General features: G+C 36.6%; 1 protein-coding gene across 6 annotated transcripts in view; it reads right to left on the minus strand.

Annotated features, from left to right (window-relative positions):
- LOC5572028 (potassium voltage-gated channel protein Shaker) overlaps positions 1–22,236 on the minus strand; it is a 544,814-nt gene that overhangs the window by 5,044 nt on the left and 517,534 nt on the right. For 4 of the 6 annotated variants that reach the window (XM_021838824.1, XM_021838822.1, XM_021838823.1 and 1 more), the window contains one exon: positions 16,209–16,541. In XM_021838824.1, the coding sequence (XP_021694516.1) occupies positions 16,216–16,541 (326 nt within the window). In that variant the 3' untranslated portion in view covers positions 16,209–16,215. Of the gene's footprint in view, positions 1–16,208; positions 16,542–22,236 lie in introns of those variants that run through there. The other 2 variants (XM_021838825.1, XM_001660084.2) reach the window with 2 other exon arrangements.

Consider the following 22,236-nt stretch of genomic DNA (forward strand, 5'->3'; position numbering starts at 1 on the left):
TGATATTTCAAGAATTCTCGCAAAACTTGTGATCTCGCCCTAATAGCCATTGGTAACCGAGTGTGTAGCTTCTTGTTTCTAAGCAAATGAATGCGCCAGGATGAAAACTAACAGGGTGTCCATCCATCCGGGAAAACCGGGAAAAACCCGGGAATTACAAATGACCGGGAAATACCCGGGAATTTGGAGAACACCCGGGAAAATATGTATTTCAAACATAAAACTACCGGTTTGTTTAAATTTTAAGTCGTCTTTTATTAGTACTTCACATTATGAATAATTTTTGGTAAGTAGGATCTTTAAAACATTTCTAGAAGGGTACTAAGGATTTTTGGCAAGGTGCTTTTCGAGATGAGTGTTAGATTTCCATTTTAGTTCTTGGTAAATATTTAATGAGATATTTACTGGAATCGAACCGATAATTGACCAGTATTTGAAAGTTCTTTCTGAGAGATCACTGAAGTATTAGTAAATTGCTAATAAGATTTTTAGTGGATTCTAGAAAAGATCCTAGGCTGATTTTGCTTGAAATTCTTAGTAGATTTTTAGAGGTTGGCAAAATGCTAAGCCAAAAAAAGTTTGCATTTATTGGGAGATCTTCTGAAATCCTGGACAGATTCATTAAGAGTTCCCTTTGGCGGATTTCTAGGGTTGTTGATGATACTGATTCTTGATGAAGCCTTGTCAGGATTACTAATTTGACTAGTCTTTGATCAATTACAAAGTAATTATGAGGCCTCTGACGAGATTTTGTGTAGATTTCTGCAGATTGACAGCGAATTCTTTCAATCATCCAAAACAAATTTCGTAACTAGATCTTTGGATAAAACAATAACGAGGGCCTCTAGGTATTCTTGACCAGATTTTTGTTATGTTGTTGACAAGATTCTTGATATCTTGATCAAATCTTTTGAAGATTACTTGGAAATTGCAATCTTGGATTTATGTCAAAAGTTTCAGCCAGTTTCATAGGAGAACAATAACATGTATTTGTAAATACCGTCTCTGTATTTTTTTTTTCTTGGATTCAACATGAGTTTCATCAGATCAACTATTTCTCCATGAACAAGCCATGTCATAATTCCTAAGGCATTCTTAGAAGGAAATGGGTTGGCTATTTGTTTATATAATTCCAAAATTTCTCTGAACTTCCTATGAATTGGGTCCTAAAATGTTTAATGAATTCTTGTTCTTATTTAATAATACGAAAGAGCATGTTCTTGCGATTATTTTAGCAATTTTTCAAGCTCAAATAACGGATATAACATATTTAAACTTTAATTTTAAAAATAATTCCAAATATGAACCTTTACACTTTTGATCATGTTCGACGATCACTTTGTCGAAAAAAATGCCACAGGGCTTTTAGTTTTAACCTGAGAGTTTTAACACTAGGGTTGTTCCTATCTGACATTTCGGAAGGGACACGGTAAACAAAATATACCCAAAATTTGAGTTTAAACCAAGGGGTCTGATAAAATCTCAAAAACCGTAGAAAATGTTTTTTGGACTTACACCAACGAAAACCATTTAAATATTTAGTAAACATGTGTTTCTGGTCTAAATCTTAGCGTTTGGTACTAAAATTAGGACAGGGCTTTAATACCCTAATCGAGGGGGTCACGATCTTTTAGATATTTCAACAAATATATTTTATCTTTTAATCTAAAACTCTTTAAAAATTGTAACCAAAAATACAGAGCTATTACAAAAACTTCAAAATGATATCCGCGAAAGCCGCGACTTCTGAAATTCGATCCGCGACTGGAAGCAGAAGCACCAACCCGCGAAAAAAAATATTCAAATTCTAGAAAGATTCGCGAATCAGGCGAAACTGACAAAATGTACACAATTGAAGAAAATATAGCGTTGAAATTGTAGCTCGATTGTCTATTCACTGCACTTGAACTTTTCCCCTATTGATAATTTAACTATTCAAAAAAACGCAAATTTGTAGAAGACGAAACTTCACCTCATGCCAAACCACACACTTTATTGATTACGCCTGTGTTTTTGTTTATCAAAGTGATGGGCGCATCTGAAATCTAAATCAAAACACGGCGAGAGTAAACGGCGACACTGCAAACAAAAAATAAACAAGGCGTACATGGCGGGCTTAATTGAATCCAGAATGTAAACACGGCGCAAAAGTAATAGGCGACACTGAAAATAATATCGATTACAGGCTCATAACATTGGGCGATACTGGCATCCTAGAGTGCGTTTAAGGCGAAACCTTATAATATTTTTTTAGTACGAAATAGCTAGGGAAACTATAGGAGATCAATACCACAGATGAGGATTTTAAAACTAGGTTTATGAAATGTGTATTAAAGTGGAAAGGTTAAAGTTACTATATTTTCTCCAATTGGGATTAAAAATTGCACATGAGAATTTCATTGATTATTTTCTCATTGTTATTGATTTGTCAGATAGGCCCTTATCGCGAATCCCTCTCGAATTGTCATCGAAATCTTCATGTCACAATACCCAATCGATTTTTCGTAAAAAATATTTTAACATTGTTGTGTAAACTTAATTGTTTTAACAAATTTCTGTGTTCTTTGATGCACTTTTCTTAGTACCGTAATCCAGGGGCAAATTTATCACTAAAACTATTCTGTTATATTATCCTGTTATTATTCTTAATTTCGGCAGTACTTCGTTGATCTCTATCAGTGCATGTAACTATTTCTTTTTAGGAAATAATAATGTATCATAAACCTAGCTTGAAAATAAATAATTGAAAATGGTCCACCGGGGCAAAATTGTTTTTCATGTAATAATGTAAAAATAAGTATAATAAATTTCTCCATCTACTAAATGTGGGTCCCCTAATGCAGAAAATGACGTTGAAAAATCATACAGCTTTTGCATTTGATCATTTTATTGTGAAGTTTAACTTTGGAAACTAGAATAATATACCTAAATGTAGTTTATTTACCTTGTAATAGGCACGTTTTCCGAAAATAAACGGTGCAAAATTCATATACTCAAATTTTGCATATAAACTTAGCACCAGCGGATTACCTTCATACCCCGATAACCGTAAGGACGTGGCCGCCACCGTTATCGACTTTTAAATTATAAGCTTTCGGATTGTGCATTTTCAGAATGGTAGCAAATTGTTAAACTGACATTTTTTCGATATTATATCTAGATACACAATGAATCCTAACCATCTTAGCAAGTGCCTTCAGAATTTATATTTTTTAATGCTTTTTGAAATGCTATTGCCATTTATATTTTCCTACACCACATTTTTTACTTTCAAGAATCCGCATCGTAATTATTGCCATCATCGATAGGGGGAGATCCCCCAGTGCCGGACAGCACCCAATACCGGACAAAGTCGAAACATTGAGAAATCATGGTCCAATCAAGATGGTGTATTAGTAGAAAAGAAAGCTATTATGTAGACTAATGTTTGCGTAGAATAACACATCCTTGAAATATGCATCCCTTTTTTAAAAAGTAGAAAAGTTTGAAAATCTTTAAAAAAAATGACGTATCTTCTTAATTTTGAGCCTATTTAGTAATTATTTTGAATATGAAAAAATACTTTGGATCCCGCAAGCATGATCGAACATAATCCTAATTTGATAGTATGAATGTATTTTGTACCATAATTGAAGTAAATATGGGCAAATTACAATTTTGGTTAAGCACCTCCTGTCCCTCAGTTTCGGACAGCTTGATTTGTTATATGATATCTTTGTAATTATTGCATCAGTGTCTCAAAATACTTTCATTTTTCATGGGTTCCGTCGACCATGGTATCAAACATGCAATAAAATTAAGAAGAATGAACATTCATAACACCATCGTAAAATGTGCTATTTTTCAAACTCAAATTATTTTTGTAAATGTGGCAATTGCATTGAATTGGTAATAATAAACTATTTTTATAGTGTACACATTCAATTATGTTCAAATTTACAGAATTCGAGGTATTTCCAGATCGTGTCCGGTATTGGGTGCCACCTTTCAAGATCGATCAATTTGGTACTAAAATACATCATCAAAACTCAATGTCAAAATTCTTATTTATATTTTCAAACTTATTTTTGTACACTATAAAAATGATAATATTTATCATAAATGGGTAACACGAGCCCATGAAATCAATATTTTTCGAATTATGAATTTAGTGGCTTAAGTGTCCGGTACTGGGGGATCTCCCCCTACTTCACAAACAGTTTTTCAGTTTAAAACTGAACTTATACGATGAAATTGTGGTCACTGTGTTTCAGTTGAAGAATTGAATATAGTGAATGCATTTTGTTTCAAGTAAACTTTCTTGATTTTGAACGAAAAAAACGCCATTTCTGCAAAACTGGGCCATAGTGACTAAACTATAAATTGCACTTTACAGCACTCAATGAGATGACGAGAGTTTACATTTTTAAATACAAATTTCCTAATCATGAACTGCACAACTTGTGTCAAAACAATTTATTTTCGATTTTTGTGGCATGATTTAGGAAATCCGCGATTTTCGCGACAGAATTGCAGTCATTCGTGATGTTTGCGCCTGGCCTGGCGAAATTCGTGACTGTTGTAACAGCCCTGATATCGAGTAGCAGGATCTTTTTGTAATCTGTTTTTTTAAGTTCTTGGACATCCGGGAGAAATCCGGGAATTTGAAAACTGATTTTGAATGGACACCCTGAAACTATCACATTTGGGAGATAAAGGAGGATCTTCTCTTCATCGCAGCTTAGTTGAATAACGTTTAAATCCATTTGTTTGCTTGGTAAATAGAAGTTACACATTCGGTTACCAATGGCTTTTAGGGTAAGATTAAAAGTTATGCGAGAATACATGCAGTTTTCAATAGTCCATTTTACGAGACGTTTTTGAACAGCTGATCGCTTATTTTATGAATGATATTTTGACAGAAGTCGGTGTCGTAACGTGTGAAAGTAACAGCAATATCATCAGTGTTGCCGTTTCGTAAAATGGACTATGGGTGCTCATTCCACCCCATTGGCCATACCGCCCCGACTACTCCTATTTTTATTGACTCCAGAAGAGCAGGACCTGCCTTGTAGTGTATTTGCAATAACCATTGCCCGTGCGACGTTTATGCGTAACTAAAAACTTTCCAGCTCAATCAACTGGCTTCAAGCTGTACCTATAGTTTGTTAACCGGAACGGATCACGCCTGCAAAACGGATGAAGCGGCGTTGAGCAGATTCGATCCAATCTGAACCGTTTTGTAATACGTATGTCATACCGATGGGCAGTACTCGAGTGTAGATCATACCAGCGAGAAATATAATGATTTTGAACATTGTTGAAGTCCTTAGCAATAGAGGAGATCGCAGCAGGCCGTGCGCGCGAGTGGTTGAGATTTAAATCTGCTGTCACGATTTTTCCCTTCTTTAAAAGATACAGCTAAACCTCCATGAGTCGATGTTCTATTACTCGATATCGACTCATGGAACCATACTAAAAATCAAATTTCATGGTTACTATGATGGTCCCCTCAAACTGCTTTACATACCATTGCTGTTCCATGACTCGATATTTCCATGAGTCGATGGTCCCTTCGATATCGACTCATGGAGGGTCGACTGTATTTCATTCTGCCGGCAGAATGGTCAAATGGCCGGAGCAAGTGCGTGAATTTTTTAATTGTGCTTGCGTTTGATTCAGTGCCTATTTTGTTATAGAGACTAAAAAATTATAGTAAGAATAGTCCAGATAGTGTTCTTGTGCAGCAGGAGCTGCGACTGGATCAAACCCTTATTCCTGTTTCATAAAGAAATAAATAGATGTAACTATTCTTTGATTTATTTTTAACAATTAGGTACTAAAAATTACCTTTGAATAGTTCGATATTAAAAATGTCGACGCATTGATAGATAACTTTTTTAATTGAGGCTACATGATTCACATTACTTACCAACGTTAATCCTGATCATGTAGGTTTTGAAACACTCCCACTAACAAAAACTCCTTCCTGTGAAAACCATGGAGATGCAGAGGTGATCTCGGTCTTCAGTAGCAATGGGTGTCAAACTAACATTCCTTCCCTTCTCCGATGACCGTAAGGACGTGGCCGGCGCTCTTATTATTGATTATTCCGGTCAATCACGGAGTAGCAACTACGAATTTTACGGTCATCAATATTTATGCTTATGCTTATTGTTGAAGTCCTTAGCAATACGGAAGATAAAGCCCATGGTTTTAGACAGTGAATCAATTGGCAGCCAACACGCAGCAACATTGTCCTCTCCTATTCTTGTTGCAACAATTCTGTTCCGCAATAACAGTTCATCACCACTTGAACAGAATATGACAATGATTGCTCACCGCGTGCTCAACGATTTTCTAGGTTTTGCATTGCAATGTTCGAGAACTTTCTCCGTATTGGTAAACATTGCCACATTATCCAACAGCATTCATAAAACAAATTCGATTTTCTGTTTAAAATAACTGATTAATCACGAGTTGAAAAGATTGCAACAATATTGCCTCCTATGATTGTCATGATAATTTTTCTTCTGATTGCATCATAATTCGCATAAATTGAGACAAACGGTTGTGACACACCTGCTTTGTTGTTTGTTTTTCGTCTGTGTTCATGACAATTTGATTCACTGGTTCTTGATGATTCTTGATCAGCACAACTCCCAGGTCTTTCACCAGGGTGTCTACTACCTGGAAAAACCTGGAAAACCTGGAATTCTCAGGGAATTTTACTAAACCTGGAAAGAACCTGGAATTCTCAGGGAATTTCGGCCACAATCAGGGAAATTGTTTTGAACCAATAATATGTCCTTTTTGTGGCACTAAATATTTTCAATCAAAAAAAAATTCGGCTGCGCCGCTATCAAAACACTATTTTAGATTCATTCATCCTCGTTTTTTAGATTTTTATTCAGTGTAAAACATGTTTAAGCAAGGAAGTAAAACTTAAGATCGCTAGTAGTAGATCTAGTGATTTTCACAGATATTACTCATATATACGCATGCAAAAATGGTCATTGGCACGGTAAACTCTCAGTTAATAACTGTGGAAGTGTGTAATGCCAGAAAGCAGAAGAAGATGATGTACAGTACGATAGAAAAATCTGTTAATACAGTCGACTCTCCACAACTCGATGTTCTAAAACTCGATATATTCTATAACTCGATGGATTTTGCGGTCCCTTCAAATTCCCATACATCATGCTCTCCATAAGTCGATGTTTCTATAACTCGATGTCTCCACTAGTCGATGCCACGTGGGAGGAAAATTTCCCTCCATAACTCAATTTCCATCTGAAAACCCATTTTTATACAGGGAGACATGGACCATTTCTGGTTTGGCAGTGAATAAAGGACTTGCAAGTTGTAATAAAAGTTAAAAACATAAAAATAAAAAAATATTTTTTTGGTATAAATAAGGGATTTTTCGAATATTTTGAAAAAAATGTCCAGAGATATTTTTTAAAATGCAATCAACAAAATGATATTGCTGCTTGCAGAAATGATCATAAAAGTATAAGAAATATAGAAATTTGAGCCTTTGATTTTGAAATTTTTGTTATCGGTATGTTCTACAACTCGATAATTCTATAAGTCGATGGTCCCTTGAATATCGAGTTATGGAGAGTCGGCTGTAATTTACCTTTTATCATGCTATTTAGAAACAACGAAATCTTATAAAAATCCTCTCAAATTTGGTTGTCTTCGCAAAAGTCGATGTGAATACGTGAAAAATAGAGAAATTTTCATTATATTTTGATCATTGTATTGCGAACTATAAGGGAAAATATTGTTAAGTTCAAAGAGAAAATATATATTGTAGTTTTTATAAAAAGCAGGGGTGGCACACTTGCCCCTGAGTTCTGTTTGATCTTCCGACCTTGACGCTTGCTTCTGCGGGAGCGGGTGACGAGGGCAGGATCAAACATGTCGCGTGTCGGTCGAGTAAAGTGAAAAAGTGCTGTTTGATCTTCGACCTTGACGATTGCTCCTTGGCAGTGCGTCAAGAAAGCCCGAGCAGTCGTCAGTTGTTTTCCCTCTCGGGTCTTGCGCCTATTTTCTCTGAGTGCTTTTATATAGCCGAGCAAACGAGTTAAGCTGAATGTGGATTGTTGCTGCTCAGTCAAGGATGACGGATCAATTGGTGAGCTCGTTCCATGCTACTATTTCTAATCTATAAAATACGTATGACTGCACATTTAATCGATACAACGGTAGGACGTAAATATGATTTTTCAACAAACTATGAATGGTTCGTCACTGTGAGTGTCGACATAAACTCTAATTCATGAATTATTTATGTTTAACATTTTTTTGTTTTCAAAACACCCCTTTCTTTTTATCTTTATTTTTGTAATTACAGTCATCCCTCCATGAGTCGATGTTCCATTACTCGATATCGACTCATGGAACCATACTAAAAACATAAAATCATGGTTACTATGATGGTCCCTTCAAACAGCGTTCCAAAGAAAAGCTGTTCCATGACTCGATATTTCCATGAGTCGATGGTCCCTTCAATATCGACTCATGGAGGTTTGACTGTATAAAAAAAAAACTGAATGGTTCGACACTACAAGTGTAGACTTGCGAAAGGTTCACTTTATTCAACAAACTTTGGATGGTTCGCCAATGTAAGTGTCGGCATAAGAATAAGAGTGTTCTATGATGTTCCAGCCAATCGAGTTTTTGTTTCTTTTCAAATAAGTAAAATATAATAACACATGCTTTCGTCCTGACAGCTGTAGGAATGTTCCATTTAGATATTTGTTCAACAAACTATGAATGGTTCGTCACCTCAAGTGTCGGCATAATTTTCCTTTACATAGAAATTGTTCATATCAAATGAAAATATTATATTTTCATAAAAGCATATTTATAATTGACAAAAAACTATTTATCATGGTCTAATCACTTATCAAAGTGAATCCTTTGACCCAACGATCCTCCCCATTAACAAACATCCTTCCCAGTAACCTTTGCGTGTGGTAACCGGCACTCGCGGAACATAATTTTGCAAGAAATTGCAAAATTAAACTTCAGGTGTTCGTTCATCCCAAAAGCCGTTGACAAACTCATTCAAAATCCGATCCAAATTTGATTCGAATCAATTCTTATCAAATGCCAGTCTGAATTTAATCAAAATATAAATTGATTTTAAACCTTTCTACAACAAAGCTTATTTTTCTTCCAAATCTTATTCAGATTCCATTCAATCCGAATCCAAATCTAAATCGAATTCAGATCCAATCCACATACAATCCGAATCCAATCCAAATCCAAATCTAATCCAATCCAAATCGAATTCAAATCTAATCCAAATTCAATCCACATCCAATCCAAATCCAATCCAGATCTTATCCAAATCGAATTCAAATCCAATTCAAATCCGAATCCATTCCAAATCTAAATCCAACCTAAAAATTTAAAGCATTTTCAATCAAAATTCAATCCGAATCCAAATCCAATCCATATCCAAATCCATATCCAAATCCAAATCCAAATTCAAATTCAAATCCAAATCCGAACCAAATCTAATCCAAATCCAATTCAAATCCAATCCAAATTCAATCGTCATCCAATCCACATCCAATCCAAATCCAATTTAACTAGTATCTGAGTCCTGTTCAGATACTATTCATATAAATTATTTCAATTAATTCAATCTAAATCCAACTCAAATCAATCAAAATTTAATGCACATTCAATCAAAATTCAATCCACTCCAAGTACATTCCAAATCGAATTCAAATCCAATCCAAATCCAATCCGAATTCAATCCTAATCAAATTCAAATCCATTTAAAATCAGATTCTATTCCAAATCCAATACAAATAGTAATACAACTCAAATGCAATCTAAATCCAACCTAAAAATTTAAAGCAATTTCAATCAAAATTCGATCGACTCCAAATTCAATCCGAATCCAAAACTAATCCATATCGATATCCAAATCTTATCCAAATCCAAGTCCAAATACAATCCAATCCAAATCCAAATCCAAATCTAATCCAATTCAAATCCAATTCAAATCCAATCCCATCCAATCTGAATCGAATCCGATCCAAATCCAATCCAAATCAAATTCAAATCCAATCCAAATTGAATCCAAATTCAATCCAGATTCAATCCACATCAAATCAACATCCAATTCAAATAGTATCTGAATCCAATCAAAATACAATTGAAATGCAATCTAAATCTTACTTAAAAATTTAAAGCATTTTCAACCAAAATTCAATCGACTCGAAATTCAATCCCAATCCAAATACAATTCAAATCCAATCCACATCCAATCCGAATCCAATCCAAATCTAATCCAAATCGAATTCAAATCCAATCCAAATTTGATCCACATCCAATCCAAATTCAATTTGAACTAGTGGTCCCGTCAAACTTCGTCTTGCCATCAAGTAGGCTATTGAATACGATATGGATCGTCCCATACAAAATGACAGTTCCGTTCACTTTCGTTTTTCCGCCTTCGCGGTAAATATACTGGGATTTTTTTTACACACAAACACGTCGGAACCCTTGACAAACAAAATGGAGCAATAATCATTCAAATCCGTTAACCCGTTCGTAAGCTATTTCGTGACATACAAACACCATTCCATTTTTATTTATATAGATAGTATTTGAGTCCAATTCAAATACAATTCATATAAATTATTTCAATTAATTCAATCTAAATCCAACTCAAATCCGATCAAAATTTAATGTACATTCAATCAAAATTCAATCCACGCCAAGTCCAATCCAAATCCAAATCAAATCTAATTCAAATCCAATCCAAATTTAAATAGTACCTGAATCCAATCCATATACAATTCAATTCAAATCAAATCTTAATTGAATTTGAATGTAAATCATATTCCATTGACTCCAAATCCAGTCTCAATTATCTCTCCAATCCAATCATTCTTCAGTCATAACACAATCCATTCAAACCAAGTCATTTCCAAAATTTATTTATTAATTCCGATTAAAATACATATAAAATTTATTCCCAGATCAAAACTGAACCAATGCGTTATCCAATTTCTCTTTCTCACTTTATACTCATTTCAATGAGCAGTAAATCTATTGAAAACTAAATCAAACGTAAATGTAATGTTTATTTCTCTTTATTAGTAGACTAGATGTTCCAAAACGAATTGGATTTGGATTGGATTTGGATAAGATTTGGATTGGATTTTGAATGGATTTAAAATGGATTTAGATTTGAATTTGATTTGGATTAGATTTGGATGGGATTGGATTTGAATAGAATTCGGATTGGATTTGGATTGGAATGGATTGGAATTGGGTTGGATTTGGATTGGATTTGGATTGGATATGGATTGTATTGTATATGTTATTGAATTTGGTTTAGCTTTGAAGTTAGGTTGAATTTGGATTCGTTTGGATTCTGATTGGATTTGGACTGAATTTGAATTGGATTGAGATTGAATTTGAATTTGATTTACATCGGATTGGCTTTGGAGTGGACTTTTATTGAATCTTGATTGGATTGGATTTCGATTGAACTTTTATTTTATGTGGATATTATTTATGGGAATTTGATTGTAATGGATATCGATTTTTGATTTTATGAGCTTTATCCAAACGGCAAAAAGATTTTGTTAAGCTGAAATCAAACACTCGAACATATTGTTACATTGATAAGATTTGATTTTGAAATTTACAATAAATGATTTAACACAAGCTAACTTGTATTGTGCTTTGAAAATGTTTGATTTCTTATTAGGAGTAAATCCTGTTTGAGCAACTTTGGGCAAAAATAAAAATCAAAAAGCGTTTTAAGAGTTTTTACATTATGGTTTTTATAGTATAAAAAACAGTTGAGTATTGTAAGAGTATAGAGGGGAGCGAATGTGGTGTATAGTATGTGCGTAAAAAAAATACGAAGAACAATTCATTCAGTGTATCTTTACACGGCAAAATGAGCACGCTCACGCACGCGAGCTTTTCTTCTGACAGCTAACGAAAGCTCATGTTCGTTTCGGTTTGCGTTTGAATACTATTCTAGCCCGATGATAGCCTTTGGTTGTGTTGATGAAGTGAGGATGAGTAAAGCGTTAAATGTAAAGCTCAACCACGCACACTATTAAGCATCATTATAGAGGATGCTTTATCGACAGAATGAAAGAGGATGCTTGAATGAAAGAGTGAGGCAGAAAAGACTAATTGGAAGGTGGTGCGCGGATGGCATGATGATCGATCCATTTGGGATTTTCTTCAGTTTGTCAAAAGCTTTTGGGGTGAACTAACACCTTTAGTTTAATTTTGCAATTCCTTGCAAAATTATGTTCCGCGAGTGCCGGTTACCACAATGGCGCATATCGGTAGGTGAGTTATGAAGAACAGTAATAATCTTCAGATGAATTTTGGGGCAAGAGGTCCCCTTGTAAACGTTTCCAGAGCGACAGGTCTCTGGGGTTCAATTTCGAAGCGACAGGTCTTCGAATAGAGATTTAATGGAGCGACAGTTCTCCAAGCTAAATTTTCCAGAGCGACAGGTCTCTGTTTCGAAGCGACAGGTCTTCGAGTGAAAATTGAACGGAGTTACAGATCTCCATGTTTTCCAGAGCGACAGGTCTCTGTGATTTGTTTTCAAAGCTACAGGTCTTTGAATGTTAATTTAATGGAGCGACAGGTGTGCAAGTTAATTTTGCAGAGCGACAGGTCTCTGTTTTGAAGCGACAGGTCTTCAAGTAAAAATTAAATGGAGCGACAGTTCTCCAAGTTTTCCAGAGCGACAGGTCTCTGTAGTCCGTTTTCGAAGCGTTAGGCTTCCACATTGTACTAGGCGGGGCGAGGTATCCGGACAACTGAATGAATGGTATGAAAACCTATCTGAAAGAATCAAAGAGATAGATGAATTGCAATGGAATTTGATTGAAATCAGTATGCAAATCTCGGTTTGGACCAAATTTGGATTGGCTTGAACTAGTTTTTATTTGTGCAGAATTAAGATAACAATTATCTTGCATTATGATTGTGTTTAATTGGATATGGATGATAATGGATTGGATTTGGAAGGGAGTTGTTTGCATCTAACTGTAATTAGATCGGAATTGGATTGGCTTTGGTTGGCCTACACGGAGTGACGTCAAAATAAAATATCTAAATTGTGATACGAGAAATGTGACATTATTTTGATAAAATATGGATCGAAATGGAATCTGAATAAGATTTCGAAGAAGGATAAGCTTTGTTGTAGAAAGGTTTGAATTCAATTCATATTTTGACTGAATTCAGACTTTGATAAGAATTGATTCGAATCAAATTTGGATCGGATTTTGATTGAGTTTGGATTGGATTTGAATCAGACTTTTGGTTGGAGTAATTCATTATCAGAGACCTATCGCTCTGAAAAACTCTTATCGGAGATCTTTCGCTCCGGAAAATATATGAACAAAGACCTGTCGCTCCGTAAATCTCATAATTGGAGACCTGTCGCTCCAGAAAATTCTCTACCAGAGACCTGTCGCTTTGAAAAACTGTCATCGGAGGCCTGTCGCTCCGTAAAATTCTTTATCAGAGACCTGTCGCTCTGAAAACTAGCATCGGAGACCTGTTGCTCCGTAAAATTCTTAATCAGAGACCTGTCGCTCTGAAAACTAGGATCGGAGACCTGTCGCTCCTGACAATTCTTTACCAGAGACCTGCCGCTCTGAAAAACTTTCATGTTTGGAGATCTGTCGCTCCAAAAATTCATTTTTTTCCCAAAATTGCTCGCAAAATAATACCTACCGAGATGCGCCATTGTGGTAACTTTCACTCGCAGAATCAAAATCAAAAGCGTCTGCTCGCCGCAAAATCCGTTTATAAACTCTGCGGAGATGCAGAGGCAAACACGGTCTCCAAATAGCAAAGGTTACACACTAACATTCCTTCCCCCAATTCTACCTGACTTCAAAGACGTGGCCGGCACCGTTATTGACCCTGTATAAATAGAGGCACTGAATTATGCACACTGACGAAGATTATGGCCAATCCCAGCCGAACTTCTAGTTGATTCTTTGTGCATTTTCACTGACTTCGGTCAATCGCGGAATATCAACCATTGATATGTGTAGTCAGTCTAAGCTAAGCTAAAGCAGGGGTGGCACACTTGCCCCTATGGCACACTTGCCCCAAAGTTCGCTAGAACATAGTCCGAATTGGATCAAGTTCCCCTATTATTTACATATAGATTCAATTCAAAGTTTGGGTTTTACAGAATATACGAAGATCTATCATCATGCATAAAATATTATTTGAGATATGTTTTCTCTTATGTAGGGTTATTGCATACCTTATTCAGGTGGAATGTATTGAAAATTAGGGGGCTCATATAGCCGTAGCGGTAAACGCGCAGCTATTCAGCAAGACCAAGCTGAGGGTCGTGGGTTCGAATCCCACCGGTCGAGGATCTTTTCGGGTTGGAAATTTTCTCGACTTCCCAGGGCATAGAGTATCTTCGTACCTGCCACACGATATACGCATGCAAAAATGGTCATTGGCACAGAAAGCTCTCAGTTAATAACTGTGGAAGTGCTCAAAAGAACACTAAGCTGAGAAGCAGGCTCTGTCCCAGTTGGGACGTAATGCCAGAAAGAAGAAGAAGAAGTATTGAAAATTAAGTACCTGGTACGGAATATCCTAGTTTGGTTCTGCAGTAATTTTCTTCTGTTCGGAAAAGCTTAGTTTAATATTTTACAAAGCTCTTCAAAGTGGAGGAATAGAATAGAATAGAATTTGCCATCCTATGAAAAAGTTCAAATAATTTATTTGGATACCCACCAATCAAAGTCAGTTGCTTAAAATATACAAGTCATGTTAAAAATTTGAGTTAAAACGGTATGTTGATTCCCTTTTAAAGCTGACAATGATTGATGGAGGCGGATGGTCATCGACGCTTTGTTTTGGATCAACTCATGGGGAAAGACACATATTCACAGATTCAACAGCAGTCACTCCATTTCAACAGTAATCAGTTATATGTTAATAATGTTATTGATCAAGTATTATTCGTCCACGTTTCGTTCCATTTGTATGATATTTTGTTCAGTATGTAGATCACGCTTGGGTTTGATCACCATCTATTCACTGATGCTATTCGTTGTTCGCTCTCTGTCGTAACGCGGGGACTTCAGAGCTTCCTAAGATACCGTGCCGGCCTTGATAGAAATTAGTTACAAACATTTGAAGGTTACCATTGCATTCGGATTCACTGAATACTGCGAGAAAGTGAGTAAACTTAGAGGCACACGGGGACTCGCTGACGACGACGACTTCGATGTTTGGAAGATAGGCAGAGATTAATTTATTGATTTGGTACTAAAACTGGGGGAAGGAGATATTGCTATATTTCGTTCAGCAAAACTAAATGGAATGTTTCTGGGAGAAAATTACGGAGTTCATAGCGAAATAGATAACTGAAGCTAGTTTCATCGAAAGCTTTGTAACATAACAAGCAGATATTGGTTATTGAATATTGTAACTCTATATACTATACTGGGTTTTTCGGTGGATAACAGAACTAAAACAAATCATTAGAACTCATATCATCAACAGGTGGGTTTGTCTTGCAACGTGGGTGCAATTTTTCAATCGTTTCTTCGTCGTTTTGTCGACGTCATTGCTTTGCAAATGGAAACGAATGGACGTGGGAAGGTGCACATCTTTAGGGCTCGCAGTTCAACCAAATCACATGACAGTCGTTCCGTCGTCCATTTTCCGATTTGCCTCTCGATGCGTTGGAAGTAATTTTGTCATTTTTTGTTCAAATGTTAAATTTCCGAATCCGAATCTTCTCGAACGCAACGAAAAGCGATTTCTACTGATATAGTAGTAGGCTCTGATGGGCTTTACTTGGATCGAGGTCGGTAGCCTACTGCGAGGGAGCATTTGGTGTTTGTCTCAACGTGTTTCGTTCGAAGTTATTTTAGCGTTAAGTACGGATTGAACTTTCAAATTTTCGAATTGATAGATAGGTGAGCGGTGTGTTGTTCGTGTGGGGTGAAGCGTAATCAATTAGTTTTTTTTTCGGTGTGTAAGTGCATGGAATGAAGGAGCAATGCAGTACTGGCTCGGACGTTTGGTGGTTGTAGTTTCCAAAGTAAGTTGAACATTGTGTTCATTTAAATTTTAACAGCCACCGAGCGTCGTCACCGCGTGTGGGGGTGGATCAACTATAAATCGGGAAATCAAGAAGATAAACTAGCAGAAAATAATCATACCCAGTAGTCAGACATCGGTTTCGATACTAACGGCTAATGCGCTATTGTGGCGTTGTTGTAAGTTATTATTGGTTCCACCGCCGGCGCCACCACCGCCACCCCCACCACTTCCGGGGAGGCCACCGCCCCCAACACCACCCCCGCCGCCGTTCGACGGTTGCTTACAGCAGTTTTGCTGCTGCTGCAATTGTTGTTTATCGGTAAGATGCGTTCCGTAAAATGGAACCATTCGATTTTGATCACCTATGTTCGGCGTTGTCTCGATTCCGTCCTCCAGGTCCATCATGTCGGACGACGATTCGGACAACGAGTTGTTTTTCTTTAGATGTTGACCTGTAAGGGGAAAATAGAAAAGAATATTAGTAATGTTACGTAACTGCATTTATGATAGAATATGTTGTTCCTCGTTGAAGGTACTGTTCACATTTGTCTATCTAGTGAAAACTATTGGATCAAAATTATAAACCTTAATTTCATCTGAAAGTTAGACCGACAATTCTTTGATTCCCGAAATGGCCATTGGATTGTTATCATGACCACTCCTGAAGAATTTGGAGGGTTTTTGTGGAAATAACATGAGGAATTCCAGAAATAATTTATGTAGGAACATAAGAAATTTTGTAACACATGCATAAACTAACCTTTTAAAAATATCCCTGAAGTAATCATTGCAAGATATTCTAAAGGTTTTTTGAATTATTTTCTGGAGTGAACGCTTGACAAGTCTCTAGACAAGTTTTCTGGAAATCTCTGAACGAACAGCACATATGTTATAATTAAGCATTATCAAACTGATATATGACCAGATCTGTAGGCGAAAAATTTCTTGAAAGAGAAGAAATTCTTCCATTACTCACCAGCAACAAAATTCTCTTTTCTTCTAAGAAAATACGCGCCGAAACTCGCCTACTGGTCATACACTCCCGTGCAAAAGTTTGGGTTCACCCCCTCAAAAACATACAAAAGTGTTCTGTCCATATCTCTGTGATTACACGTCCAATTGAAACTTTTTAAGCCGCATTCGAAAGGGAAAGAGTTATTCTTACTTCGTATGTATTTTTCAAAAAACATTTTTTGAATTTTGTATACTAATTTTTTACTTAAAGTTGTGACATTTTTCAAAAAACACACTGAAAAATCATATTGAATTTCCTCAGCATTGGGTCGACCAAAATTTTAAATCGAAGTGTCATTAGAATCGTAATCTTATATTCTTTGAAGAGACCCCACGAAATTTTGGCGGAAAAATCTGGAAAGTATTCTAAATCAATGAAACAGTCAGTCAAGTCATCGTGCAAAAGTTTGGGTTCACCCCTCAGTATGATGCAAATCGTGCAAAAGTTTGGGTTCACCTGAGCCGCATGCACATAATTTTTGTCAATATCTCTGCCATTTTTCAACCGATTTTAATAGTTTAAAGCTTTATTGAGCGCAAATAATGGCGTGTACATGATTGGTTTGAGATTTCACAGATTTAAGTCAGTTTAGGTGAACCCAAACTTTTGCACGATACACCATACTGAGGGGTGAACCCAAACTTTTGCACGATGACTTGACTGACTGTTTCATTGATTTAGAATACTTTTCAGATTTTTCCGCCAAAATTTCGTAGCGTTTCTTCAAAGAATATAAGTTTACGATTCTAATGACACTTTGATTGAAAATTTTGGTCGACCCAATCCTGAGGAAATTAAATATGATTTTTCAGTGTGTTTTTGGAAAAATGTCACAACTTTAAGTAAAAATTTAGTATACAAAGTTCAAAGAATGTTTTTGGAAAAATACATACGAAGTAAGAATAACTCTTTGCCTTTCGAATGCGACTTAGAGAGTTTCAATTGGACGTGTAATCACAGAGATATGGACAGAACACTTTTGCATGTTTTTTAGGGGGTGAACCCAAACTTATGCACGGGAGTGTATATAAGATAAGTTGATAATGCTCAATTACATGGAGTGACTCCGGAAAAAAATATATGCGGAGGTACCTGTAGGATTCTACGAAAAAACACTTGCAAGGACCTCCAGATGAGCTTTTGGAGGTGTCTCGTTGTTAGATCTTGAATAATTCTTTGGTAGAATTGCAGGAATAATTTAGGGACAAATAGCTTGAAAATACTTAATGAATTGATGTAGAAATTAGCGAAGAAAATTCTAGAGAATATCATGCAGGATCTTTAGGATTTTTTTCGGATGAATTTTCGGAAAACTTTGAAAAAGTACTTCAAAACCCCCGAAGGAACTAATGGAGTAATCTTTGCATGAACTTCTGGAGGAATCCCTAAAACATTTTTATCAAATATCTAAAGACATTCCTATAAGATGTACTTCTACAAAAAAATAAAATTCTGTAGGTGTTCTGGAGTAGATTTCTTTAGTCATAACTCAAAGCTTGCTTGGAGAAATTTTGGAATAATCCAGAGATAAATTTCCTGAAGAATCTCAAAAGATATTTCAAATGGAGAATTCTTTTGGCAATACCTGTTGGGAATATAATAAAGAAATCTGCGCAAGAACTCTGAAGTATTTTATAAAGGATATTAAAGAATTTCATTTAAAGAATTTCTAAAGATATTGCTGAAGGGATTCTTGGGAGAATTTCTAAATGATTTGGGATTTTTTTTCTTGAGGTCTTTGCAACACTGGATACCCGTGTCTGCAATTCCCCAATATGGCCGAAGAGCGTGGCAATCACGTGTCATCCTCCACATTTGTAGTGCCTGGGATCGTCATTAGCAAAACCACTTATTTTCCAAAGTGGGTGAAATTGTATGGAAGTTACGGACGCAAATGCAATTGATAAGGACAGCATCAGGGCTGAACTCATCAAGTTGACCCAGGAAATCTTGTTCATAGCTGTGCAAGGGCTCATAAGAACAATCAGGTCCCAGTTTGAGCATAATGCCGGAAAAAAGAAGGAGTTAAAAAAAGATATCATTTATCTCGACTACGAGAGAACTGAATGGTGAAATTTCGTTTTTGTTGTTCGATATTGCAATAAACACGTAAGAGCTGGATTCCTATATTTATCATATCCAGTCAATGTGTTTGCTTCGCGGATTTAGAGATTGTTGGCCGTGCATGTGATACATCTGTAGACGACCGTACGACCTGTGGTCCTTTTAGAATATGAAATGTGCTCAGGGTGGACTTGCTTTGGCCAGCCTCCTGACAGCGCCCATACAACCCCATTGGAAAATAACGGCAAACATCTCTGGTTCCCACTGACAGCTTAATGTTTGTAAACAAGTAGTCGTTTAAGGACTAACAATCGAGGAAGGTGAAATCTTTTTTGTCGAAAAAAATATTTTTTCTCACAACAACAGTTATATTAGCACAAACAAACGATTGCACACTATTCGTTTGCAGTACAGCAAGTTAATTAGAGTTGAAACAGTTCGCGTGAAACAAATTAAAATATCGGAGAAAAATTTCCCCAATATGATTACGCCAATGTACGTTGTTGTTCTTGAGTTTGATGCTGACCTCGAAAACATGGCTGCCTAGCACCGGGCTGGCTTTGGCGGTTTTCAGGAGCTTTGACGGGTTGACGCGACAAAAACAAGCCACGAGTACGCCAAACTCTACAATGAAAACAAACAATGTTCAGAGAAGGTAGTGAATAGTAGAAGAATATGGAGGGTTGGAAATGTTGGGATTTCTTCAGGAATTCCTCCAGGGATTCCTTCATGAATAACTGTGAAAAATTCTTAAACATTTCCTTCAGGAATTCCTGTGCGGATTTTTCTCCAAGGGTTCCTCCAAGAATTTCTCCTGGAATTCTTCCACAGATTCCGTCAAGAACTTCTACGAGGAATCTTTTAGGGATTCATTTAGCCGACATTCCTTCAAAAATTTCTCCAAAAATTCCTTCAAAAATTCTTCTAGGGATTTCCAGACCATCTTAGACCATTGAAATACTATGTTGTTAGTCGCTAGAGGCAATTTTTTCCATCCTTGATACCTACGGAATGACTTCGCATGAATGGAGTCCATGTACCATTTATTCTTATTTCAAAGTTCTGGGTTAAGCTACAGACCAATTGTTGGGCGACAAGTAAAGTGATTTCAGAAGCTCGAATCTTCAGGACATACTGTTACTTTCAGCTCGCTGTGGCGTTGGCAGTTGGCACATAGGCTCTCTTTGCGCTCATCGTTTTGCAGAACCCATTATGGTATAGAACTACATGCTCTCATGTGATTTTTCCTGTTAAAGGTACCCCGCCCCTATTTCCTCCTATCTTGCCTTTCTTTCTCCTTTCCCATCGAGTAGATGGTGAAATAGGCTTAAATATGACGATGGCATAAATCGCCCAATTGACGGGGAATGTGTCTCTGAAGCCAGCCTTCTGAAACCTGATACAGGGATTCCGACACAGGATTTTTGAGACCGGTGCTAAATTGGGCTCAATGAATACCTCCCTCAGGACTTTCTTCAGAAATTCTTTCAAGAGTTCCCCAGAGATTTCTCTAGGTATTCTTCCCGGGGGTTCTTTCAAGTATTCCTGCAAGAATGCCACCAGGAATTCATTACTGAAGGATTACTTCTCTCCCTGAAGAAAGGTTTGGAAAATTCATGGTAAACCCCCAGAAGGAAGCCCTGTAGAAAACCCTGGAGGAATTACTAAAGAGGGTTCCTGGAAAACGTGTTAGAAGAATTCATTCATAAAATAACTGTATACCTGTATCCTGTAGGATTTCCTGAAAGAATCCCTAGAGAAACCTCTGTAGAAATCTGTGAGGGTATCCTCGGAGAAATTCTTGCAGAAATTCAACAATACTCCCTTGCGAACTTAAAATATCACCGAGGGAAGTATAGGAAGAATTTTTGGAATAATTTTTGAAGAAACCTCTGTAAGAATTCTTGAAGAAATTCTCGAAAGAAAATCCTGGATAAATCCATGGAGGAATTCCTAGAAGATACCCTGGAGGATCTTACCCCGTTTGGCATAAGGTCATTTAGCATAATAAGGAGTAGTAGAAGAAGGAAAAATTCATAAGCAAATTTTGGTTTTATCTGTTTTAAGTTAACGAGATTTTTAGCCCTGGGCTAATTCATCTCGGGACCAATGGTTTTACTTCTCTTCCGAAGGAAGTCGTCACTAAAATCTTTTTGTTAAAAGTGACTATCTCGGGGATGGAATTCGATCCCAGGTCCTCGGCGTGAGAGGCGTGTGTTCTAACCACTACACCAGGTCCGTCCCCTAACTATAAGCAAAATAATAATGCTTTATATGATATGTAGATTGTTGCCCGATCATATGAAACACATGCAGACTGGTTCACCCGCGTGAAAAACCAAAACTCGTGGTAAACGCCGAAGGCACCCCCTATATTCGAAGGGCTAACCGGCTTGCAAAAGGGCTCACCTATGCAATATTATAACGATATAAGGATATACTTTTGAGGTGGGGACGAGTTCGTTTACGTTGATCCTTGCTGATAGCTGATGTTACTAAGGTGCATCATCAGAAGCAGTCAGGTCTTCTTCGGAGGTCCTTTACAGACATGAAACATGCTCAGGGTGGACTTAAGGTGATTATAGAATTAAGCCAAACCTTAAATTTTCAAGAGCACAAGACTTGAGAACCAAACAGCGCTCCGCATTGAAAATTTATCCCATTGGTCACCACCAGCAAACAAGCAATTTGATTGATTTTTAACGCGAATTGTTGTCAGATTCTCCAGTCTTGTGCACTTGAAAATTTGAGGTGTGGCTCACCTTAAAAGCAAGAATTTCTCCTGGAATTTCTCCAGGGGTTCCGTCAAGAATTCCTGCAGAGAATCTTACAGATTTTTAAGACGGGTACTAAATAGGGCTCCAGCAATACATCCAAGAATTTCCTCATGAGCAATTCCACCGAACATGACGATTTTTTTAAATTTTTTTTTAAATTTAATTTTAGTATATTTTGAATTGCCTGAAAATTTGCATACAGATTCTTTATGACCAAAAATGCCATTTTGCACCTTCAGACCGCCATTTTGGACCTCGCCTTATTTTTGAGAAGGGCGTATCAGAAAATGC

Source organism: Aedes aegypti, chromosome 1 (assembly GCF_002204515.2).
Source record: "Aedes aegypti strain LVP_AGWG chromosome 1, AaegL5.0 Primary Assembly, whole genome shotgun sequence".
Taxonomy (NCBI): domain Eukaryota; kingdom Metazoa; phylum Arthropoda; class Insecta; order Diptera; family Culicidae; genus Aedes; species Aedes aegypti.